This window comes from Dendropsophus ebraccatus, chromosome 3 (assembly GCF_027789765.1).
Source record: "Dendropsophus ebraccatus isolate aDenEbr1 chromosome 3, aDenEbr1.pat, whole genome shotgun sequence".
Taxonomy (NCBI): domain Eukaryota; kingdom Metazoa; phylum Chordata; class Amphibia; order Anura; family Hylidae; genus Dendropsophus; species Dendropsophus ebraccatus.
The window spans coordinates 80245224-80268306 of NC_091456.1; the positions used below are offsets into that span (position 1 = coordinate 80245224).

At 41.5% G+C, this 23083-nt stretch overlaps 1 protein-coding gene across 3 annotated transcripts in view; it reads right to left on the reverse strand.

Moving 5' to 3' along the window:
• LOC138785775 (atrial natriuretic peptide receptor 2-like) overlaps positions 1 to 23083 on the reverse strand; it is a 94805-nt gene that overhangs the window by 20287 nt on the left and 51435 nt on the right. For all 3 annotated transcript variants that reach the window (XM_069962089.1, XM_069962088.1, XM_069962090.1), the window contains 3 exons: positions 17023 to 17124; positions 14089 to 14208; positions 177 to 270 (listed from right to left, as the gene is read on the reverse strand). In XM_069962089.1, the coding sequence (XP_069818190.1) occupies positions 177 to 270; positions 14089 to 14208; positions 17023 to 17124 (316 nt within the window). The remainder of the gene's footprint in view (positions 1 to 176; positions 271 to 14088; positions 14209 to 17022; positions 17125 to 23083) is intronic.

A 23083-nucleotide genomic window follows, 5' to 3' on the forward strand; every position in this document is an offset into this window, starting at 1 on the left:
GTGCATTGGCCCACCACAATCACACATTAAAGGCCTAAAGGATTTGGCAATGTGTATTCAAAAACCTCTTTGTGTGTCCCAGAAAATCAGAAGAACAATATTGTAGTTGTTGTACTGTACTTTAGTAATCAGCATTGACGTCATATATGACTATCACAAGGAATATATACACTTACTGTATAGAAGACGGTCTGTTTTCTGTTTTTCATGCATTAGATCTTGTGTGCGTTCTGCAACTAATAGTTCCAGATGTTTACTATATTTTTCCATCTAATGTAAAGAATAATACTAATTATATTATTCATTCATCAACCGGTTAAACAATTGGTTGTATATATAGTACAGGCTCTGTAACATAATATTTGATGTGAAATCAACCAGGTTTCTTCAGCTCTAACAAAGAAGCTGACCATACAAAATATTCCAACGCAATTTCATAATGATGGATGCAAATAATGTTCTTAAATGGTGCATTTACACAGACAGATTTATCTGACAGATTTTTGAAGCCCAAGCCTTGGTTTTTCCCTAGTCATTACAATGACTTATAAGGCTACTTAATATGGTGGTTTTGGTGGTTTCCCTACAGGAGCCATTCCCTTGGCTGGCTCCTTCCCGGATATCTGGCCAGTCTTGTGTTTCGAGACTCTTAAATGAGGCTCCACGGGCTCTTCTTTTGCATATTCATGTTTCCGAGGGAGCAATGCACCTAGGATTTCACTGCATTGAGTGCTTTAACCGGCAGCGTTATCGTTTGGCTGGTCTCCCTGAGATCAGTTATCTGTTTCCTGTATGGCTCTACTAGGCATTGCTCCAACCTAGCCAGAATCCAGTTCCACACTGATGAGGGGCAACACCCTGAAACAGCTGTCTATGGATGGATACCTCTCCTTGATTTTTTCATTGTCATTACATTAACTTATAGGGCCAGTTAATATGGTGGTTTTGGTGGTTTCATTACAGGAATCACCCCTAGGCTGGGTCCTTTCCAGAGGGATATTTGGCTAGTCCTGTTTTGAGACTCCTTAATGAGGCTCCTCGAGCTCTTCTTTGCATATTCATGTTTCCCAGAAAGCAATGCACCTAGGATTTCCCTGCGCTTTAACTGGCAGCCGGCAGTGTTATTGTTTGGCTGGTCTCCCTGAGATCAGTAATCTGTTTCTCTTATAGGAATGGGTTTAAGAAGAGGAGAAATCTCAGTCTTTTCTTTATAACCTGTTCTCTGTTTATAGTCTGTTCCTGGCTTTGGCTTCAATTATCTGTCAGATAAATCTGTCTGTGTAAACACAGTCTTACAGCCATTAATAATATAAGATTGTAACCACAATAAATTTTTCAAAACCAATTGACTATGATATATAAGACTAAGTTCACACTACATATAAATTCATTAAACAATGGCTGTAATTGAATGAATTTACCTATCACATTCATTACTATGGAATCCCGGCCGGAGTGTATACACTCTGTATATACTCCTGCCAGGATTTATTGGGGTGGCAGCACCAAAAACTGATATGTCAGTTTTTTGCGGCTGCTGTTCATTGAATAGCAGCCGCACAAGACAGACAGAGCAGAAAATGTAAAGTGCAGCACCGGCCGCACTTTACAATGTTGGCTAGGGTTAGTTGAAATGCAGGCACACCCAAATGCGCCCGCATCCCATTTAAAAGAAAATAAAGGCCGGGATGAGCTTCAGTGACACCAGCCGTTCTTTGACACGTGTCATACTTTGGCTATGTTCACACAATGTCAAAAATATTGAAAAGGCGGCCGAGATTTAACTGACTGCAATGGCAGTGCATTGAAGTGTATGGGAAGACAGACGTCCAATGCATACAGTGTATTGAATAATCAACGTTTTTGCCGCGGGCATCAAAATAATGAACATGATCATTATTTTTGGACGTCTTTTGCAAACAGTGGACGTTTTTTATTAGTAGTTGACACACAGTTTTTCTTTTGTCATTGTTTTTTCTCCATTTTTACTATAAAATTCAATGGACTTTTCAATTAAGCCACACCCAAAGGCCAATTTGTAACCTCAAACTAGAATAATGTACAAACACCCGTCATTGCACTAAGGGGAGGCCAGGCTGCTAAATCACGTCCATTATTTTAGACTCAAAATAACGGATGTAATTTTAAACGGAGCTGAAAAAACCTGTGAACATAGTCATAGTGTGAACCTAGCCTTAAAGCAGGCATGTCCAAAGTCCGGCTGGAGGGCCATTTGCGGCCCGCGTTCCAAACTTTTACGGCCCCCCAGGTATCCAGCTTGCTATTATCTGCCTGTGTTATAAAGCATATAGCATGTAGCATGTAAAATGGTCGGCCCTCGCACATGTTCACTTCATCAAATTTGGCACTCTTCGAAAAAAGTTTGGACATGCCTGCCTTAAAGGGAACAAATCACGAAAAAACGTCCATAAAGCTAAGAAAAAGTCTCGTCTACCTTCGTACTGCGCATGTGCAGCGTCCTGAAGACGTCATCACGCCACCGACGTGGAACGCAGGCCCTGGCTGACGTAAGTGGAACACACGACTTTCAATCACGCCCCTGTGGGCGTGATTAAAGCGCTTCCTGCTGCCCAGGACAATGACTAAATCTGCCCACCGTGACTACTTGCATACTATTACTATTTACATACAGCGCGGGACTTAATCAAAGTACGAATACTGACTAATAGAGGGGATCACGGGGGTACAGGGAGATGTTTAGGAAGCGTGCTGGCTGATGTACCAGCACGTTTCCTTAGCTTTATGGACGTTTTTTTCGTGATTGGTTCCCTTTAAACAGTGAGGCTGGGTTCATACTACGTATATTTCAGTCAGTATTGTGGTCCTCATATTGCAACCAAAACCAGGAGTGGATTAAAAACACAGAAAGGATCTGTTCACACAATGTTGAAATTGAGTGGATGGCCGACATTTAATGGCAAATATTTTCTGTTATTTTAGAACAACGGCTGTTGTATTGAAATAATGGCAGTTATTTACTGTTATATGGCGGCCATCCACTCAATTTCATCATTGTGTGAACAGATCCTTTCTGTGTTTTTAATCCACTCCTGGTTTTGGTTGCAATATGAGGACCACAATACTGACTGAAATATACGTAGTGTGAACATAGCCTTTATGTGTAAAACACTGCATTATGGGACATTATTGCTATAATAGCTAAAATTAAAATACATTTTCCTATATAGTGTGTTACCATTATTGCTAAGTATTATTGAAATATTCGTTCTTTATTGTATATTCCCATGCAAGTTTCCATAGCACTAAATACGCTTTTACGTTAATGAGGCATAAAGAGCATGGAATAGTGCACAGTTTTCCTTGGTAAATGAAGCGATACTACCAGCAGTGCATATATCACCTACTCCACTATAAAGCTGGCGGTGATGATTTGCTTGTTTTTGAATATGGGCTTATTTTCTTACAGTCATATTTATTCATGCAAATTAAATAGGGATAAAGGTGACCTGTCTTTCTCAATGATCCCACTTAGCAGTGGAAATTAAATTGTATTGTGTATTAAGCAGTTCCACAATGCAGGGTCAGGACCAAACTATTAATCTTCTCACACCTTTTCCTAGGGGATGTAGTCACAAAGTGAAGATGCAATTCAGTCATATCTAAAAACTGCAAAGTAAGTCAAAATGTTTTTTAAAGTGCATTAGAAGAAAGACTTGAGCTCAGGTGAACTGGTGATGGGAATACTGCATAGACTAAAATGAAGCATTCAGCATTCAAGTAAGCTTCTCTACAAAGTACACTAATGTAGTAATAGAAGTATTTATAATTCAAAGGAAATAAGGGAAATCCATTATAGAAAACAATTATTGTCAGAATATTGACCTTTCATTAGGATGCATCATCTTCCTGGTATAAGAACTAGAAAGATTGGCACCACAAAGGCATTTGTACAGGTGAAAACAGACAGAAAATGGCTTCTTTGAGCGAGGTTAGTAATATAATTTTGATTCATTTAGTAAGGAGTGCAGAAATATAAAATCTGTAAATGATCCTTCCTCAGCTATGACAGTGATAGTTCTAATGTGAACCTAATAGGATAGAATCACTAAGAAATTTTGCCTCCATATTTTTCTAATGTGATGGTCAGTGGATCTGGACCTGCTGTGCTACTGAACTATAACATTTTGGATCCGCAGAGGATGGGCCCATTCTTTGGGTAAAGGAAAAGGGCTGTCCCTGTTAATATAGAGAGAGGAACTCCGCACAAGAATTCAAAGTTGCTTTTGATATTTATTTGGAAAAGCAAGCAAGGTATTACATATACTGTACATATAACGTTTTGGTCATGAAGACCTACACTAGATTCTGATTTCTGTGGTTGTAGTGTAGATCACTAAAGAAAGCCTGCCAACATAGAACACATCCTAGACAATGAGGGGAATTGCGTACAAAAATACATTTTTTGGATGTGCCTTATGCTGCCAAGACCACTTTAAAGTAATACTGTCACACCCCCCCTTACTCCATGTGTGGTTCTCCTCACCATCCACAAGTTTAGATGCCGCACTTTCCATATACCTGTATAACACTTGTCTGTGTCTTCTATTTGCTCTAAAATTGCTTCATCTCATCGGTGAACAGTGTCACCTAGACGGGGCTTTGGGCGAGTGAGTGTGGCCTCTTGTGACCCAGTAGACTTAAAGGGGTTTTACTATGAAGGAAATTTGCCATCTTACAACACTACTTATGAGCTATTCCCTTACTTCTCAATGGACAGTATTTGGCAGACCACAGAGAGCAACAAATCACTGTCTATCACAGTCTGCCTAAAATCTTGATTATCTCTATTCCTGCGTCACTCTTAGTGGTTTGGGTGATTTCACAATTTTATTTAAAAACAGTCTTAAAAAGTTCCTCTGCCACTAGCATTGTCATGACAGCCCTCACCAAGTAGGCAACAATAGTCACTAGGCCAGGCATATGAGAATATATATGAAATGCAGTTGTATGCCATCCGTCATGATCCATTTTCCACTGACTTACATTATAAAAAAAGATGGATTGAAACTGAGCTTTTCTTTTTTTTTCTTTCTTTTTTTTAATTAATTAATGTACACAAAAACATGATTTACCACATTTTTCAGTACATTAACCCCTTCCCTCCGCAGGACGTACCTGCGGGGGGGGGGGGTGTGTGGTTTCAGAGAGGGGCCGTGCTGCAACCCCACTCTGAACCGCTGCGATCCCGGCTGCTTTCTGCAGCCTGGGACCACGGCTATTAGCGGGTGCAGATGATCGCCTCACCCGCTAATTACGACACTTAAATGCAGCTGTCAAACATGACTTTTAAATATCCTGCGGTGCCCCCCATCCCTGGTGTCTAGTGGCAGATCTCCTCCCTGCAATGCGATCACGGGGGGGGGGGGAGGAGATCCATTGCACTGGCTGGGTCGGGGCTCAGCGTCTGTACTTAATGAATCTGGTCTGTAGCACACCAGTATAATAGAGCACTGATCTGATGGAAAAAGAGGGAAAAAAAAAGTTTTAATAATAAAAAATCCCCCCCATAAAAGTTTGAATCACCCCCCTTTTCCCATTTTATAAATAAAAATAAATAAATGTAAAAATTAACATAATTGGTTAATTGGTATTGCAACGCGCGTAATCGGCCGAACTAGTAAATTATCCCATTCCTGATCCTGCACGGTAAATGGCGTAAGCGACACAATCAAAAAGTCGCATATACGCAAGTAAGGTACCGATAGGAAGTACAGATCATGGAGCAAAAAATTACACTTCACACCAAACACCAAAGAATAAAAGCGGTATAATGATGGGAATAGAGCTATTTTAAGGAACATTTAGTTTTTTTTTAAAGTATTAATTTTTCAAAAGCCGTCAAATAAAATAAAAGTTAAGCAAGGTACTTATCCTTGTAATCGTACCAACTTGAGGAACATAGATAACATGTCAGTTTTACCATAGGGCGACTGGTGTAAACACAAAAACACCCCAAATAAAAAATATTGCATTTTATTTTCAATTTCACTGCGCATATAATTTTCTTCTGGTTTCGCAGCATATTTTATGCAACAATTAAGTCTGCTATCGCAAAGTACAATTAGTGGTGCACAAAATAAGGACTCATGTGGGTCTGTAGGTGAAAAAAATGCAACTGCTATGGCCTTTGAAACATGAGGAGGAAGAAACGAAAACGCAAAAAGGAAAATTGTCCTGGGAGTAAAGGGGTTAAAATTAAATGCTCAAAAATAGATACAGTGAAACAGATGCAAAAACCCAGCCATACAGAGTGAACCTAGCCATACAGAAAATTAAGTTATCTTGCTAAGTTGTATTGTTTATTGCTTATTATTATTTTCCTAAATGACATCTTCTTCTGGCATAGTTGGGTGAAAACTAATGTAAAACTCATTTCAACTTGTTAAAAATGAGGAATCACTACATGTAAAACTATTCAATCTAGTGAATTAAGTGACACAGTTTGGATACATTTCCCACAATGTCTTTTTTTGTCCATTTATTTCATAATAATGGCCCTTATTGTAGAAATGACTACTGTTACTGTGAAGTAGAGGGCGTTATTGGGCTTAAATGGCCAAAGAAAGACATTGAGGGAACATGGCCTTTCTGTGAAATGTGTGCTCAAAATTACCAACTGTGTTTGTTTATGACCGGATAATGTTTTTATGCATTTTTGTGAACAAGTCAGATTTGTCGGGGATATTTATATGGTGGAAATAAAACTGACAGTCATTCTGTACGGTTTTTCAGCAGTTCAGCAGAAGTGAAAACATTCATTTCCCCCCCCCCCCCACCATCCTGATAGATGGGGATTGCCGCAGTCTTGCTCTTACCCATGCCCCTGTCCCTAACTACTTAGATAATCTACCCTAAACAGCGACCATCAACTGGATGACAGTCCCTGCACAGGTATATTTGCACAGAAGAGCAAGACGGGTCAGACATTCTGGGTCAATACCAAAAGGGCACATTTGAGCAAAAACACTAGACTCTACTGTCTAGATAACCTTTCAATGGGTGAAACACCAGAAAGACAGACAGAGAAAACAGGTTAGGTGAGGTCAATAGCAGGAGGTCAAAGTCAGGTCCAAACAATTGGGCAAAAGTAAAGTTAAACACAAGCTGGAAATCAGGATGCCGGGAAAACTGGAAACAGAAGAAAGTAATGCGAGTAAAGCTCAAAGAGACCAATCACGGGAGCTTATGAACGCCAACACCAGACCTGATTGGCTTTAAGATCTGCACAGTGGGTGGACATGAGGCCTGATGTTGTCACATACCCTGTCACTCAGGGAGGCAGCCTTATGCTTGGAGGAAGGGCAAGGTTGGCAAAGGCATGGGATCAGGTGAATTCCTGACATATATCTTCCATTATAGATACCATAGAGACATCAACCTAATGTTATGGTAATATACTGGACTGTGGTATATACTGTTGTATAAGGGCTTATGTACATTAGACTTTTCCACAATGTTTGCAAAAACATTTATAACAAGTAAATATACCATTTGGATATGTTCACACAGAGTGGACATGCTGCAGATTTATTGCTACAGAAAACCTTCAGCATTTCTACACAAAAAAAACAAAAAAACAACCCTAATGTATTCAAAACCCAAATTGGTGGATTTAAAGGGGTTATCCAGCGCTACAAAAACATGGCCACTTTCCCCCTACTGTTGTCTCCAGATTGGGTGGCATTTTAAAACTCAGTTCCATTGAAGTAAAAGGAGCTTAATTGCAAACTGCACCTGAACTGGAGACAACAGTAGGGGGAAAAGTGGTCATGCTTTAGTAACGCTGGATAATCCCTTGAGGCTATGTTCACACTACGTATCTTTCCGGCCGTAGTGCGAACCGTGAATATACGCCCGTAGTTTTGAGGTTGATGCGTTCGCTTGAAAATGTATACGATATACGCCCGCACAATGCAGACTACGTATGAGCTTACGGCCGGATCGTATGCAGCACCGTGAAAAATGAACAAGACCATTGTTTGAGGACGGAAATGTTGAAACTCACGGCCGTGGATTTCCATGCGGTCCCGTACGAAGTACTTATTTCAGCCAAATTGAACTTGAATTTTAGATCCAAAAGGTTTTGTATGTTTTATTGGGCTGGGTGAAGATTTCCAAGTAAATGATCTGTTTCAGATCGCTTCAAAACAAGCTAGGGAAGCATAACTGTACTACGGGCGTATGTTCGCGGTTCGCCCGTATGTTTGCAATCCGGCCGCATGTCTATTTTTCCCACGGCCGTACTTTCAGCCGCACATGTACGGCTGCGTACGAACTACGGCCGGACTCATACGTAGTGTGAACATAGCCTGAATATGTATCTAGGTGTGAAAACCCTGCAGATTCTGTTGCAGAGAAGCTGCAGCATGTATGTTCTGTGTCAACATACAGTGAAGGAAATAATTATTTAATGCCTTGCTGATTTTGTAAGTTTGCCCACTGACAAAGACATGAGCAGTCTAGCATTTTAAGGGTAGGTTAATTTGTGAGAGATAGAAAATCAAAAATAATATTAAGAAAATTACATTGTATAATTTATGTAAATTTATTAGCATTTTGCAGAGAGAAATAAGTATTTGATCCCCTACAAACTATTACGAGTTCTGGCTCCTACAGACCAGTTAGATGCTCCTAATCAACCCATTACCTGCATTAATGACAGCTGTCTCACATTGTCACCTGAATAAAAGACTCCAGTCCACAGACTCAATTAATCAGTCAGACTCTAACCTCAATGACATGGTCAAGAGATTTCTAAGGATGTCAGGGACAAGATCATAGACCTGCACAAGGCTGGAATAAGCTACAAAACCATAAGTAAGATGAAGTAAGAAAATGGAAAAAATACAAAATGACCGTCAATCGACATCGATCTGGGGCTCTATGCAAATCTCACCTTGTGGGGTATTCTGGATCATGAGGAAGGTGAGAGATCAGCCTAAAACACACAGGTGGAACTTGTTAATGATTAGAGATGAGTGAATTTAGAGTAGAAACGAAGCAAAGTGCTTCATTATTTATGCAATCCGCTCATCGGCCTGCTGCCTTTTAACTGACCGCTCCGTGCCGCTCCTCCCCAGGAGCTGGGAAAGCTGGATTCAGTCCTGGGAAACCTCTCCCAGTTTTCCAGGACTGTGACCAGCTTTTCCAGGCACCCTCGGAGGAGTTTCAGTTAGTTAAAAGGCAGCAGACTGATGAGCAGATTGTAGTGATAATGGAGCACTTTGCTTTATTATTACTGTAAATTTGCTCATTTGTATTAATGATGTCAAGGCAGCTGGGACCAAGAAAACAATTGGCAACACATTATGTTGTAATGGATTAAAATCCTGCAGTGCCCGCTAAGTCCCACTGCTGAAGAAGGCAGATGTGCAGGCCTGTCTAAAGTTTTCCAGTGAACACCTGGATGATTCTGAGAGTGATTGGGAGAAGGTGCTGTGGTCAGATAAGACAAAAATTGAGCTCTTTGGCATTAACTCAACATGTTTGGGGACAGTGGAATACTGCCTATGACCCAAAGTTTGTCCGCTAAGGGCACATGACTACATCAGTGGGACATTGGATGGAGCCATGTAACATAAAGTGACAATTTCATTCCTTCCGTCAGGACATTAAAAATGGGTCATGGCTGGGTCTTCCAGCGCAATAATGACCCAAAACAAACAGCTAAGGCAACAAAGCAGTGGCTCAAAAAGAAGCAAATTAAGCTTATGGACAGTCTCTAGACCTTAATCCCATAGAAAACGTATGGAGGCAGCTGAAGCTCCAAGTTACCAAGTGATAGCCTCAAAATCTTAATGATATAAAGAACTGCAAAGAAGAGTGGACAAAACTTACTCCTGACATGTGCGCAAGCCAAAAAGGGTTTTCCCACCAAGTACTAAGGGGGAGATTTATCAGTCATGGTGAAAAGTGAAACTGGCTCAGTTGCCCCAAGCAACCAATCAGATTCCACCTTTCATTCCTCACAGACTCTTTGGAAAATGAAAGGTGGAATCTGATTGGTTGCCAGAGGCAACTGAGCCAGTTTCACTTTACACCATGTTTGATAAATATAAAAAATATTTGATGTTTAGGATTCTGGGGTACATAGTTAACAACCATATTGCCAGATCTAATGGCAAGTATATTAGCTGTGGCCCAGCTTTTCCAAACCCAGATATAAGTGTGCAACATCTCAACTGAACAGTTAGCTGTCTGTTAAGTGTGCTGAATTATAACTGTTTGTGAGATGTAAGTCTTTTAAGAAATAAATCAGCCTACATCTAATACAGACTAAAAGACTAAGCTGTATAATTCATGCAGTGTAATGTGACAGTGCCATCTGCTTTTCCCACATTTCATTGGTGTCATAAATACTACATTATAACTGGTACATAAATGCCATAAGACAATCAGCACCATCTGCGCTTCATAAAACAAAGGACTTGTTTGGTAAATTTTATGCTGTAAGTCTTTCAGCTTGGATCTAGAACTCTATCAAAGGAGAAAGTAAATTTTAACATGGAAATCAATTCTTATGGTAAAAAGTTTATAGCGCAATTAAGAACACTGTGTGCCATTGGTAAATAATATAATATGCTATATTACTGCTGTGTATTGATTATGTGGTGTAAAATAGTAAAAGGCTTTGAAATATTTTGTGTTTTCATATAATTACTTATACTTAATATACTTAATAGTTACTTGTATACGTGCATGCTTCATTGTGATTAAATGAAGGCAGCATAAACTGGTGAATTCTGAACAAAATGATGTATTATTTATATTGTTTCATTCAGCCGCTTTCCTGGTTGCAGGAGAATGGGCTTCATGCTGCACCACTTTCTCCGCCCTCCAGCTGCTGATTGACAGCTGTTTGCCTATACACAGTATATATACACAGTATAGGCAGGCAACTGCCAATCAGTGGCTGGTGAGTGGAGGGAGCTTGTGCTCATGAATATTGAGGACTACTTAGCATGCACACATGAAGGAGATGATGAGTGTGCAGAGTCGTCTTTATTCAGGAGGATATCTCTAAATCCGCTATACAGAATAATGCTGATTCTCGGTCACTTAGATACTGACAGAGTCAACAGACATTGGGTGTTGTTTATAACAGTTGCTAATTTGGTATTGATAAACCAGAGTTAATCAATCCATAGAGTTCTGTTCCTAGGTAAATCCTTGATTAGCAGTTCCCATTCTGAAATTTTGAATCTGGAACTTTGCAAACAAAAGCAATTGACAATAAGACCCCATGACCTGATATGGGACCCATTAGAAAAAAAAATCTTGGACTCTTTCATTGCATGCTGTATTACTTAGGAATTGTTATTATTACGTAGGTTTGCTCTACATTGTATATTAAATTGGTCAGTACTAGAGATGATAGAACAGCGGAAAATCTTAGGTTCTATAGAACTCGAACCTTGTCAAACCTTCCGCATTTGATTCCTGATGCTTTCCCGGTCCGTGGGGAAGGAGGAGACAGCCCAGGTACCACCTGGAATTCCGGGATTCAGTCTATTACCTAGGCTAAATCCCAGAATTCCAGGTGGTACCCGGGCTGTCTCCTCCTTGCCCACAGACCGGGAAGGCATCAGGAATCAAATGTGGAAGGTTTGACAAGGTTCGAATTCTATAGAACCTAAGATTTTCCGCTGCTCGATCATCTCTAGCCAGTACAGGTCACTTGTCTGTAACACAATTTTTCGGGACCTCTTCCAGTCCTGGAAGAGGTCCTGAAAGCTTATAATGAAACAATAATTACACCACTTTAATAGTGTAATGAGAAACATCCCTGAGCCATCAGGTAGAAGCATTGATATCCACTGAGTGCTTTTTCAAGGCTGTTGTTTAGAACAGAACAACTTGAGGAGTATGGCCTAATCATTAAAAATACCAGTCACATTTCCAGTACCTAGTGGTTGGTAGTTGGTAACTAAAGCCATCTACTTACACCAGTGTGACATAAATGGGCCTTAAGATGCCATCATTTGCAGATATGGGTCATTTTCATTTTAGTAGGCTATGTTCTAACATACAGTTTTCCGAGGGCCTTAACCTCATCCCTTTCAACCAACACTGTCACGGTGATGTCACAGTGCCCCAGAGGAGTATGAGACATGAGACTTTGCCTTCTTCCCCTAAATGGCAAATGCAGTTGTAACAGTATGAGCCATTTCCTTTATGCATCCATGGTCAAGCTCCATTAATACAGTATATTTAGGAGCCTGGTAGATATGCTACAAAAAAGAAATCTTTGGAAAACCCATTAAAGGGGTTATCCAGGCATTGAAAACATTGTCTCTTTCTACCAGAAACAGCATTATTCTTGTCCTCAGTTTGGGTGTGGTCTTGCAACTCCAGTGGCAATTGCAGTTTCATTAAAGTAAATGGAATTGAATAATACCACACACCTTAGGACAGGGTTTTTCCAAGAAAGTAATCTTTTGTTTCTCATTTTCACTATCCCCTTTAACTCTTTCTATACTGCAAATAATGATAAATATTGGGGTATTTGAGGTCCAGAAATCATACAGTAGTTAGCCTTACTTTCATAAACTAGAAAGCAGCTTTAGGCTGGGTTCACACTACGTATATTCCAGTCAGTATATTTCAGTCAGTATTGCAACCAAAACCAGGAGTGGATTAAAAACACAGAAAGGATCTGTTCACACAATGGTGAAATTGAGTGGATGGCCGCCATTTAATGGCAAATATTTGCTGTTATTTTAGAACAACGGCTGACTGAAATATACATAGTGTGAACCCAGCCCCCAAATGAAGAACAGATTTTGTCAACAAGAGGAGGAAACCTTTACTCTTCTGTCAAAATTCAAAACTACTTTTATTAGCCTCAAAGGTATATGTTTTTTTGCCTATCACTCTTTCTGACATTAGCTGAGAGTAATGCAAGGCCCTATAATAGAGTTAAAGAGGTACTCTGGCAAAATTTTTTTTTTTTTTTAATCAACTGGTTTCAGAAAGTTATATAGATTTGTAATTTACTTCTATTTAAAAATCTCTAGTCTTCCAGCACTTATCAGCTGCTGTATGTCGTACAGGAAGTGGAGTTTTATGCTCAGTCTGACAGTGCTTTCTGCAGTGCTCTCTGCTGCTGCCCCTGTCCGAGACATGAACTTTCCAGAGCAGTAGAGGTTTTCTATGGTGATTTGCTACTGCTCTGGACAGTTCCTGACATGGATAGAGATGAGCGAACCTCGAGAATGCTCGAGTCCATCCAAACCCGATCGTTCGGCATTTGATAAGCGGTGGCTGCTGAAGTTGGATAAAGCTCTAAGGTTGTCTGGAAAACATGGATACAGCCAATGACTATATCCATGTTTTCTACATAGCCTTAGGGCTTTATCCAACTTCAGCAGCCACCGCTAATCAAATGCCGAACGATCGGGTTCGGATGGACTCGAGCATGCTTGGGGTTTGCTCTTCTCTAGACATGGGCAAAGGTGGCAGCAGAGAGCACTGTGTCAGACTGGAAAGAATACACCACTTCCTGCAGGACATACAGCAACTGATAAGTACTGGAAGACTTGAGATTTTTAAATAGAAGTAAATTACAAATGTATTTATCTTTCTGAAACCAGTGAAAGATTTTTTTTTCTCGCCAAAGTACCACTTTAAGGGTCACATTTAAGGCCCCAAAGCTAATCATTACTGGTCTACAATATAACTTCATAGATTTACCCAAGAACGCACTGTACTCTAGAAGAAAACATGCGCCTCTTCCTTCTTTACTACCCCAACCAGATCATGAAATTAATACGTATTTAAAAGAAGTTGAAGTAATTTTAAGAAAAAGTTTAGTTCAGAAAAATTATCTCACAGGATCGAGTTGTTAAGGTATGATAAGGTATAATACCTTAGTGCCTTGCCTAAAAGTCTTCCCTTGATGTTATGGAAGATTCTAGAATGCACTTGACACACATAAAGAGATTACTCCAGTCGTCACATAGACAGTTAATGACACAATGACACAACTCTTTCATGTAACATAAAATGCCTTGAAATGATGTTAAGCTGCACAAAGTGTGAACTCACCAGAGTCATCATCATGTCCACCGGGCTTACTTTGTTTGGATTCATCTTGTACAGCAGTTTCTTTACTTGCTCGAATGTTGGCCTCTGTGCTGGGTTCTGACTTCGGCACTGTCTGATCAGCTGCAGTAAAAAATTACATAAGAGGAAATCCAGGGTCTTTTCCGTGCTAGAATTGTATCAATGACAAATCCACAAAACAGATACATTACAGCATCCATGTGTAGAGGGAACCGTCTGCTCTCATATCACTGAGACAGGTCACCTTGGATTAACTTAATACACAGGCATAAAGTGATCTACGTATTAGACAGCACAAGTGCTTCCCATCCGCAGCCTTCTGTTTTCCTATATCTTTCTTACATATTGCTATACATAGTCAATGCCCATTTGTCATTTGACCATAATACTGAAATTAACTGTATTAACATTAACATTGAGTATAACTGTCACATTTTTTTTTTGCCAATAGTACAAGCGATTTTAATAAACTCTGTAAAGGTTTTCTTTGGCAAAAAAGCAGTTTTATGGTGGTTCTTTTGGGGCGCTCCTGCCGACAGACAGCACATCTAACTTAGAGATTCCTATGTCTAAGTTAGATGTGCCTCCATAGGGAGGCGCTCCCTGGCCTCCCAAGCTTGCAAATTATTGTTCTGGGTATGTCCCGGTAAGCTCCGCCCACTGTCGACAAAGGGAGATAGCAACAGCCACATCCCTCAGTGTGCTTGAACAGACTATTGTCCATGCTATAAACCAAAGCCAGCAGCAGCAGCCTGTGCTCAGCACTGATGTACTACTGCCATATGCTGTGCCATTGCGCTAGTAACATTATATGGCATTTGTGATTAGCAATTATTTATTTAGCAATGATTTATCATAGTCAATATGATGGAGGTCACCAAGCTTTTCTATCATCCTGTAGTCAGTATGATGGAGGTCACCCAGCTTCCCCAGAATCTTTTAGTCAGTATGATGGACGTCACCCAGCTTTCCCAGTATCTTGTGTACTAGCCACACCCCTATGTACAAATGTCTGCAGGAGCGCCAATCAGGAAGGCCACAGACGGCCGCGGAGGCACCTGTGCGCTGTTAAGTACCTTTATCGGGGGTCGAGTGGTTTAGGTGGCTGGGGTTTAGGGGTAACGCTAGTTGTAGTAGGATTTAGTCTATCATGTCTAAATCCTACAGCCTCCCAACCCATGTGTGGTTTGATTGTGGGGGTTGTCTGTAGGGGTGGGAGGCTGTGAGATTTAGTCTATATCACTATTAGGTGGTATGAACAGAGGGGGGGGGGGGGGGCGCCAAAATAAAGTTTTGCACAGGGCGCCATCTACCCTAAGGCCCTGATTATATCCTATGGAGGGGGGAGGAGCCGAGGGAGATGAGTGAGCAGGAAGAAGAGACATGAAGGTCAGCTGTTTGTAGATTGTGTTGGCGCCTAAAATGCTGGATTCAGAGGTCAGAAAGGTCAGTGCTTAGCAAGGAACTTGCTGAGAGAAGATTGCAGGGTGTTGTGCTGGGCAAGACTGCTCAGTGCTTACTCACTCCTTTCAGCCCCTCCCCTCTCCATAGAGCATAATGGACACAGAAATCCTGCTTCTTCTGACGTCAGGGGGGAGGTAAAAATATATTTTTCAGTACAGAAGGAAACACTTTTGCTAAATAAAACCTATTACAGAGTTTCTTAAAATCCCTTGTACTATTGATATTTATTGTTTTCTGAAAAATGACCCTGAAATGACAGTTGCTGTCATTGAAAAATGACCCTGAAATGACGCTTTCATTACACTTTCAAGGGTGCATTCACACGTACAGGATCCGCAACAGATTTAATGGTGCAGATTTGATGCTATGTTGAGTTATTTAGATCAAATCTGCTGCAGATCTGCTGCAGAAAACCTGCTGCGATACAGAACGTGTGAAGCTACCTTACATGTGATTTATTAGCTGTACCAGATCAGGCCTTCTGCCCTGGAGGCATGCTTCACAGGTGGCCAGCTCTGTGGAACCAAGACCCACATTATAACGATAATTGGCTATTGCTGTGGAACCAAGACCCTGTGGAACCAAGACCCGCATTATAACCATAATTGGCTGTTGCTAACATTGTTTGTACCACTGCCTGTATTTGCATCTGCCCATTGTATATACATTATCTTCTAACATGTATATAATGACTTGTTAAGTGCGCCCTTAAGGCAATTAAATCTCAGGATATTCTTTTATCACGATCCAGGAATCCACACGTTCGTGTTCTTAGGCTAACACTACATGCTACAGGGCTGTCTCCTGCCCCTATATAACACTTATTACGGGTCTGGATTATATCTAAAGGAGGAGCTGGTGGCAGTACCACTGACCTGGTGTTAGTGATAGGTGTCACTCAGCCTCCCTCTATCCATGTGGACAGGGGTTGTCTATGTAAATCTGTATCTAACTGGCCTTATGTACTACTGGGTGAGTATTTGCTTTAGGGCCACCAGAGACTGAAACAGAGGAGAGGCTTACACTGGACCACCAACAACTGGCTGCTAAGCTAGACTATAGACTTCATATTACCTATTCAGGTATGTGTTGGCATAGGTTTAGGGCTGTTGAATGTCCACATGGGGGATTAACAAGAGACCTAAAGGTTACTGTATGAGAGAAAGAATGAAACTAATACTGGCTGTGTATCAAGTAAGTGGAACTAGGTTACCATACCAAACATGGCCATTTGGCCATTTGCTCTTAAAATAAGCAACCTTTTTTATATCCATTTTAAAATCACACCATATTGTATGTAACATCCATTCATACCATTCTATGAGGTAAAGTAAGGGAGAAATTGGCTTGGGATGTTTAATGTATTTTACACGACTTTCATTATACCAAACAGATACGTTTAAGTGGTTGAGCTTGTGCTTACTGTAGTTTTTTATTATTTTGGTGACTTACATCAACATATTCAGATGGGCATGGACAGGCGTTGTCAGCTTTGCCTTTAATTAACTCAGGTAAAGGGAGGCAGCAGTACTCTGCTGAACTGGCATCATCTTTCTATAGAACAAAATAAGAAAGATCACAGATTACAAGCAGGGCATAACAAACCTGGTCAACATTTATCCTCTTCTTTATTTTACATGAGCAAGTGAAATAAATGATAAATTAGAATGGAATAAAATAAATTTGAATCTCAATGACTGCCATGAATCCCCCTTCAAATAATTTATTGTGAACATACTGTACTTGAATAAAGATATGCAGACATTTTGTACAATTGCAATTCAATACTTTCCTATTCATCCAATTGCTTAATGATGGTAATTATTGATTGGGTAGCAGTCTGTGAAAGAACAGGGGACATAGGGATCAGTCTGTAAGGAAGAAGGTGGCTATATAAAAATGCCTGTGAGGGTGGTGGGAACATGGGAAGTAGTCTGTATGAGAGAAGAGGTAATATGGAGCAGTCTGTAAGAGACACAACAGGGAGCTATGTAAAAGAGGAGGGTGTATGGAGAGCAGTCTGTGATGGAGGGTGCATGGAGAGAAGTCTGTGAGATGGGGCATTGTTAGAGAAAGAGGTGTCCACAGGGAGTGTTATGTAAGAAAGGGAGCCATATTGTGCAATCTGTAAGCCTGTAATGTGTAAGCATTAAATTTTGCTGTTGGGAAAAGGAGTGATCATAGTGGTCTGGAGCAGATGAAGAAAGAAAAGAGCACATTTGCAGAGAAGACAACGCCTGTGACTCATTGGATATAATGTGTAACCACCTATACCATCTTCAAAGCTCCTGTGTAGAACTGGCATCCAGTACTATATGGTTCCTGTATGGTTGTACTATGCAGTACCTTACCAAAGTTACAGGTGTATGCGCAAAATATGATGTAAACCAGAATTATCGTACCCCCATGGCTAGCTCGCCTATGGAGGCTTGGACATATAAAATTTTTTGTACACAGGGTCTGTACTTCTGTATTTAGCTTGGAATAATAATATCCTAACTGTTCATCATTTTTAACAACTCGATAATAAATTGTAAATACTGTAGTTTGCAGTGTATTTATACACTACAACAACATCAATTATCTGCAAAGAAATGCTTCCCAAACAAAACTGACAAAACATTTGACAATTCTCTCAATACTACACACATTTATTATGTACCCATATGCCTTTCTTAAATTAGCCCCCACCCCCTTCCCCTGGACGGATTCACGCCTCTTAGTGAATCCGGCCAGCCGGGCACCCGAACCTGCATCCGGCGTACCAAATCTACATCAGCTTCCAGCAGGTGTAGATTTGGATCATGGTTTACGCCTGGGAGCATAAGTGAGGCGTGGGAGGAGGCCATGCCTCCTCCATGCCTTATCGCGTCCCCCGAGCCCCCCCTGCCCACCCATGGGGTGAAAGGGGGATATGGCAGGCGTACGCCAGGGAGAAGGGGAAATCTGCGCATTTTCCCTGGCGTACGCCCTGCCAGAACATTCAAAAATGTCCTCCATTATGTTTAGATTTTTTTTACTGGCCTGATAAAAAAACATCTACAGGAGAAGTCCCGCGAAAATTTTTATTAAAGTATTGTATTGCTCCCCAAAAGTTATACAAATACACTTATTACGGGAAATGCTTATAAAGTGCTTTTTCCCCTGCAGTTACTACTGCATCAAGGCTTCACTTCCTGAATAAAATGGTGATGTCACGACCCGACTCCTAGGTCAATAAATTACTTTATTAAAATTTTTTGCCTGACTTCTCCTTTAATTTAACTTTTTAACTCTTTAATTATAGGAACTTGGATGAAGTAGATATTAGACCAGGGGCTTGGCTAGGCAAAAAGATAAGGGACATGTTGTCCAAATAAAATGATTATGGGCTTGAATCTTTTACCTAGCACCATACATCTCTTGGAACAGAGAAAGTAATACACTATTTATTTCTTGGTCCCCTTGCCTGACAGCCAGTAGCGGATTATAATAGGTCCTTTTCAGGGGGTAGCCCTTGTCTGCTGGCTACAGTTCTGGCATGATTTGCAAAAAATTGCTGCTTTTTTTACCGCAATTTTGCACAATTCAGGGCATCATGACATTATATTTCCTGTACAATGCACACCACACTAGTGCTGCCAAAGTTACAGTGGGGTGGGGGTGGGGGCCAGGCTTGGTTAACAGCCCAGGGCCTATGGTAAAGTTAATCCGCCCCTGCTGACAGCTTATTATGCGTTGCATTAGTGAGTAGTGATTAGACATCCCGATGTTCGGTTCGGATCCTGAACATGAACATAAAAAAAAATAAACGTGATCGGTTTGTGTCTGCAAAACAATCATGAACAAATAAAGCGTACATTTTGGTCTACACACATGTGTACAGATTATCAGGTGCAGATTGCATACATTTCGGTCTAGAGTTACACACATGTTTACAGATTATAAAATGCAAAGCGCAAATTATACAATTGGGTACGTGCGCAATTTCGAATATGTTTGAAAATAATGTTATGACCATTACGATCATCAAACAAATTGTTCATGATCAGCGAATACGAACAATTAGCGTCATGTTCGTACGAACATACGAACATGTTCGCTAATCACTACTAGTGAGTCAGACAGAGGCAAGAGAGAGTAAGGTACAGAGCATTTCTTCCTGCTACCCTGTGCATTGTGAGATGCATGCAGTTCCTTCCTCTCACACAGATGCGCATTCACAACCAGAGTTCAGAAGCTTTTCTTTGTGCATTTAAACACAGCACGGTGCAGAATGACTTGATTTTTTTTATCTTTGGGAGCGGGACCTACCACCAGGATAAAATTAGCTATAGAGGGAGCACCTACCAACTAGGGGAATCTAGCTACTTGGGGGACCTACCAATTTGGGCAAACTAGCTACAAAGAGGAACAACCAATATTATATATTGGTGAACTGTTTAAAACCGTCCTAATTATTGGAACTGTGGTGTGAACTTGTCAGGACAGGGGAGGCAGGGACAAGACACGACAGTGAGCCCTGATGCTGAACCCACCAACTGTCCCTACCTGCTTGCCGTGGACAAACACGAAGACGTTCCCTATACTGAGTACGTGCAACACAGAACAAGACAGACATACAAACACAATATAGAATAGTCGAACAGGCAAAGTCAAAAACCAAGCAGGCAGCGCAGTACAAAACAAGTAGCAGTCGGATAGTCAAAAGTCAAAGCCAGAGGTCAGGTAACACAGACAAGCAAGCAGAGGGAGTTAGGATGGGGAGCGCAGGAATAGACAAGGGATAGCTGGGATCCGGATGTTAATCAAAATAGCCAGCGCTGGGACGCTGACTAAGAGCCCGGTCTGGATCCCCATTGGACCAGCGCTCTGATCTTCCAGGTTACAGACAGGCAAAGAGACCTATCAATCACAGAGACCAGACAGGTGCAAAATCAAGTCCAGAAGCTTCTCAGCTTAACTCCTGCATTGCCGGAAGCTGAGAAGCAATCGGGTGTGGCACACAAAAGCAAAACACCAGGCAGGCCCAGTTCAGACCAGGCTACTGCATATTCCTGACAGTACCCCCCTCTTATGAGGGGCCCCAGGACCCTTATTGAACGGACCTGGCTTAGACAGATTACGTGCGTGAAATTGTCGAACTAGGCGAAGAGCATGCATGTCCCTAGCAGCAACCCACGTACGCTCCTCTGGTCCGAAGCCCTTCCAGTGGACCAGATACTGTAAAGAGCCTTGTACCCAACGAGAGTTTAGAATTTTCTCTACCTCATACTCCAACTCCCCCTGGACAATAAGTGGAACAGGAGGAGGCAACGGGGACACCGGTGGCACATACCTTTTCAGTAGAGCTTTATGAAACACATTATGAATGCGAAACGACGCAGGCAATTTCAATCTAAATGTAACACGATTTATGATCTCCACAACAGTGTACGGACCGATATACTTGGGTGCCAGCTTGCCAGACTGTACCCATAACCTTAGGTTCTTAGTAGAGAGCCAAACCTTTTCCCCTACTACGTATTGATGGCCAGGTATGCGTCTTTTATTGGCATGTTTCTGAAAAAGCTCTTGGGCTTTAACCAGGTTCTGATGAGCCTGGGCCCAAACTGTGCACAGTTTTGAAAAAATAGCTTCTGCTGAGGGGTTAACTGACTCTGTGGCATGAGTAGACGAGTACCTCAGATTAAAACCATAGTTGCAGAAGAACGGTGACATCTTTAATGAGCTGTGCTCATGGTTGTTTAAGGCAAACTCTGCTAAGGATATAAAGTCTCTCCATTTATCTTGGGCATCAGCCACGAAACACCTCAGAAATTGTTCCAGAGATTGATTTATCCTTTCCGTTTGCCCGTTCGACTGCGGATGGAAGGCAGATGAGAAGGACAAGAAGACACCCAATCGACCACAGAATTCTCTCCAGAATTTAGCAACAAACTGAACACTTCGGTCAGACACAATGTTCTCTGGAATACCATGCAGGCGCAGAATATGATTAATGAATAGTGTGGCCAGGGTGCGAGCATTAGGTAGTTTGCATAAAGGGTTAAGATGGCACATCTTAGAAAACCTATCCACAACCACCCATTACAGTCTTTCCCTTAGACAGAGGCAAGTCAGTAATAAAATCCATAGATATATGGGTCAACGGTCTCGTAGGCACAGGTAGAGGGTGCAATAACCCTTCAGGTGGCCTCCGAGGGACCTTGGACCTAGCACAGGTCTCACATGCATTCAAGAAGGCCTTCACGTCTCGGGCCCAGGAAGGCCACCAGTAGTGTCGTGAGCGCAAGTATTTTGTTCCTGCCACCCCTGGGTGCCCAGCTAACACAGAGCTGTGAACCTCCTTCAAGACTCGGAGACGGAGATTAGAAGGCACAAACAGCAGCGACCCTGGAGTGTTCTGGGGTGCCAGGGACTGAGACTCCGTGATTTGAGACACCAGATCCGGCTGTAAAATGGCCACTACCACACCAGGGGACAAGATGGTATCGGGTTGTACCCTGGGCGTGGTCTCAATGTCAATGCTGCAAGACATTCTTGGAACCAGGACGGTAGGTTATCACGAAATTGAACCTTGTGAAAAACGAGGCCCATCTAGCCTGGCGTGGTGTGAGACGTTTGGCTTTATCTAGATATTGAAGATTCTTATGATCAGTAAGAACCATGATCTTATGTTTTGCACCCTCTAGAAAGTGTCTCCATTCCTCAAAAGCCATTTTGATCGCTAGCAACTCCCTGTTACCTATATCGTAGTTGCACTCAGCCTTGGAGAACTTCCTAGAGAAGAACTCAGATCCTTGGGATAGAACCGCTTCTACCCCCACCTCAGATGCATCCACCTCAACAATAAAAGGACGCTCAAAGTCCGGCTGTATTAAACACTGGAGCCTCTGAGAAATACTGCCTAAGTCTGTCAAATGCCATGATAGCGTCTGAGGACCAATTAACCAGATCGGCTCCCTTTTTGGTCATATCAGTAAGGGGTTTGGCTATGAGTGAGAACCCCTTAATGAATTTCCTGTAGTAATTGGCAAAACCCAAGAACCTTTGCAAAGCCTTAAGGCTATTGGGTCGCTCCCAGTTTTCAATGGCTTGGACCTTTAGAGGGTCCATACTGAACGAGTTTGAGGTTATTTTATACCCCAAGAATGAGACCTCCTGTATGCCAAATTGCCATTTTGACAGCTTGGCACACAAATGATTTACTCTCAGAATCTCCATGACAGTACGGACATGCAAAATGTGAGAAGACCAATTGGGGGAAAAGATCAAAATGTTGTCAAGATAAACTACCAGAAAATGACCAAGATATTCACGGAAGACATCATTGACAAAATGCTGGAAGACTGCCGGAGCATTGCCTAACCCAAAAGGCATGAGCAAATATTCGAAATGGCCTTCTGGGGTATTAAAGGCAGTCTTCCACTCATCGCCCTCCTTAATTCTAATCAGATTGTAAGCTCCCCTCAAATCTATCTTAGAGAACCATCTAGCACCCACAATCTGATTGAAAAGGTCAGGGATGAGA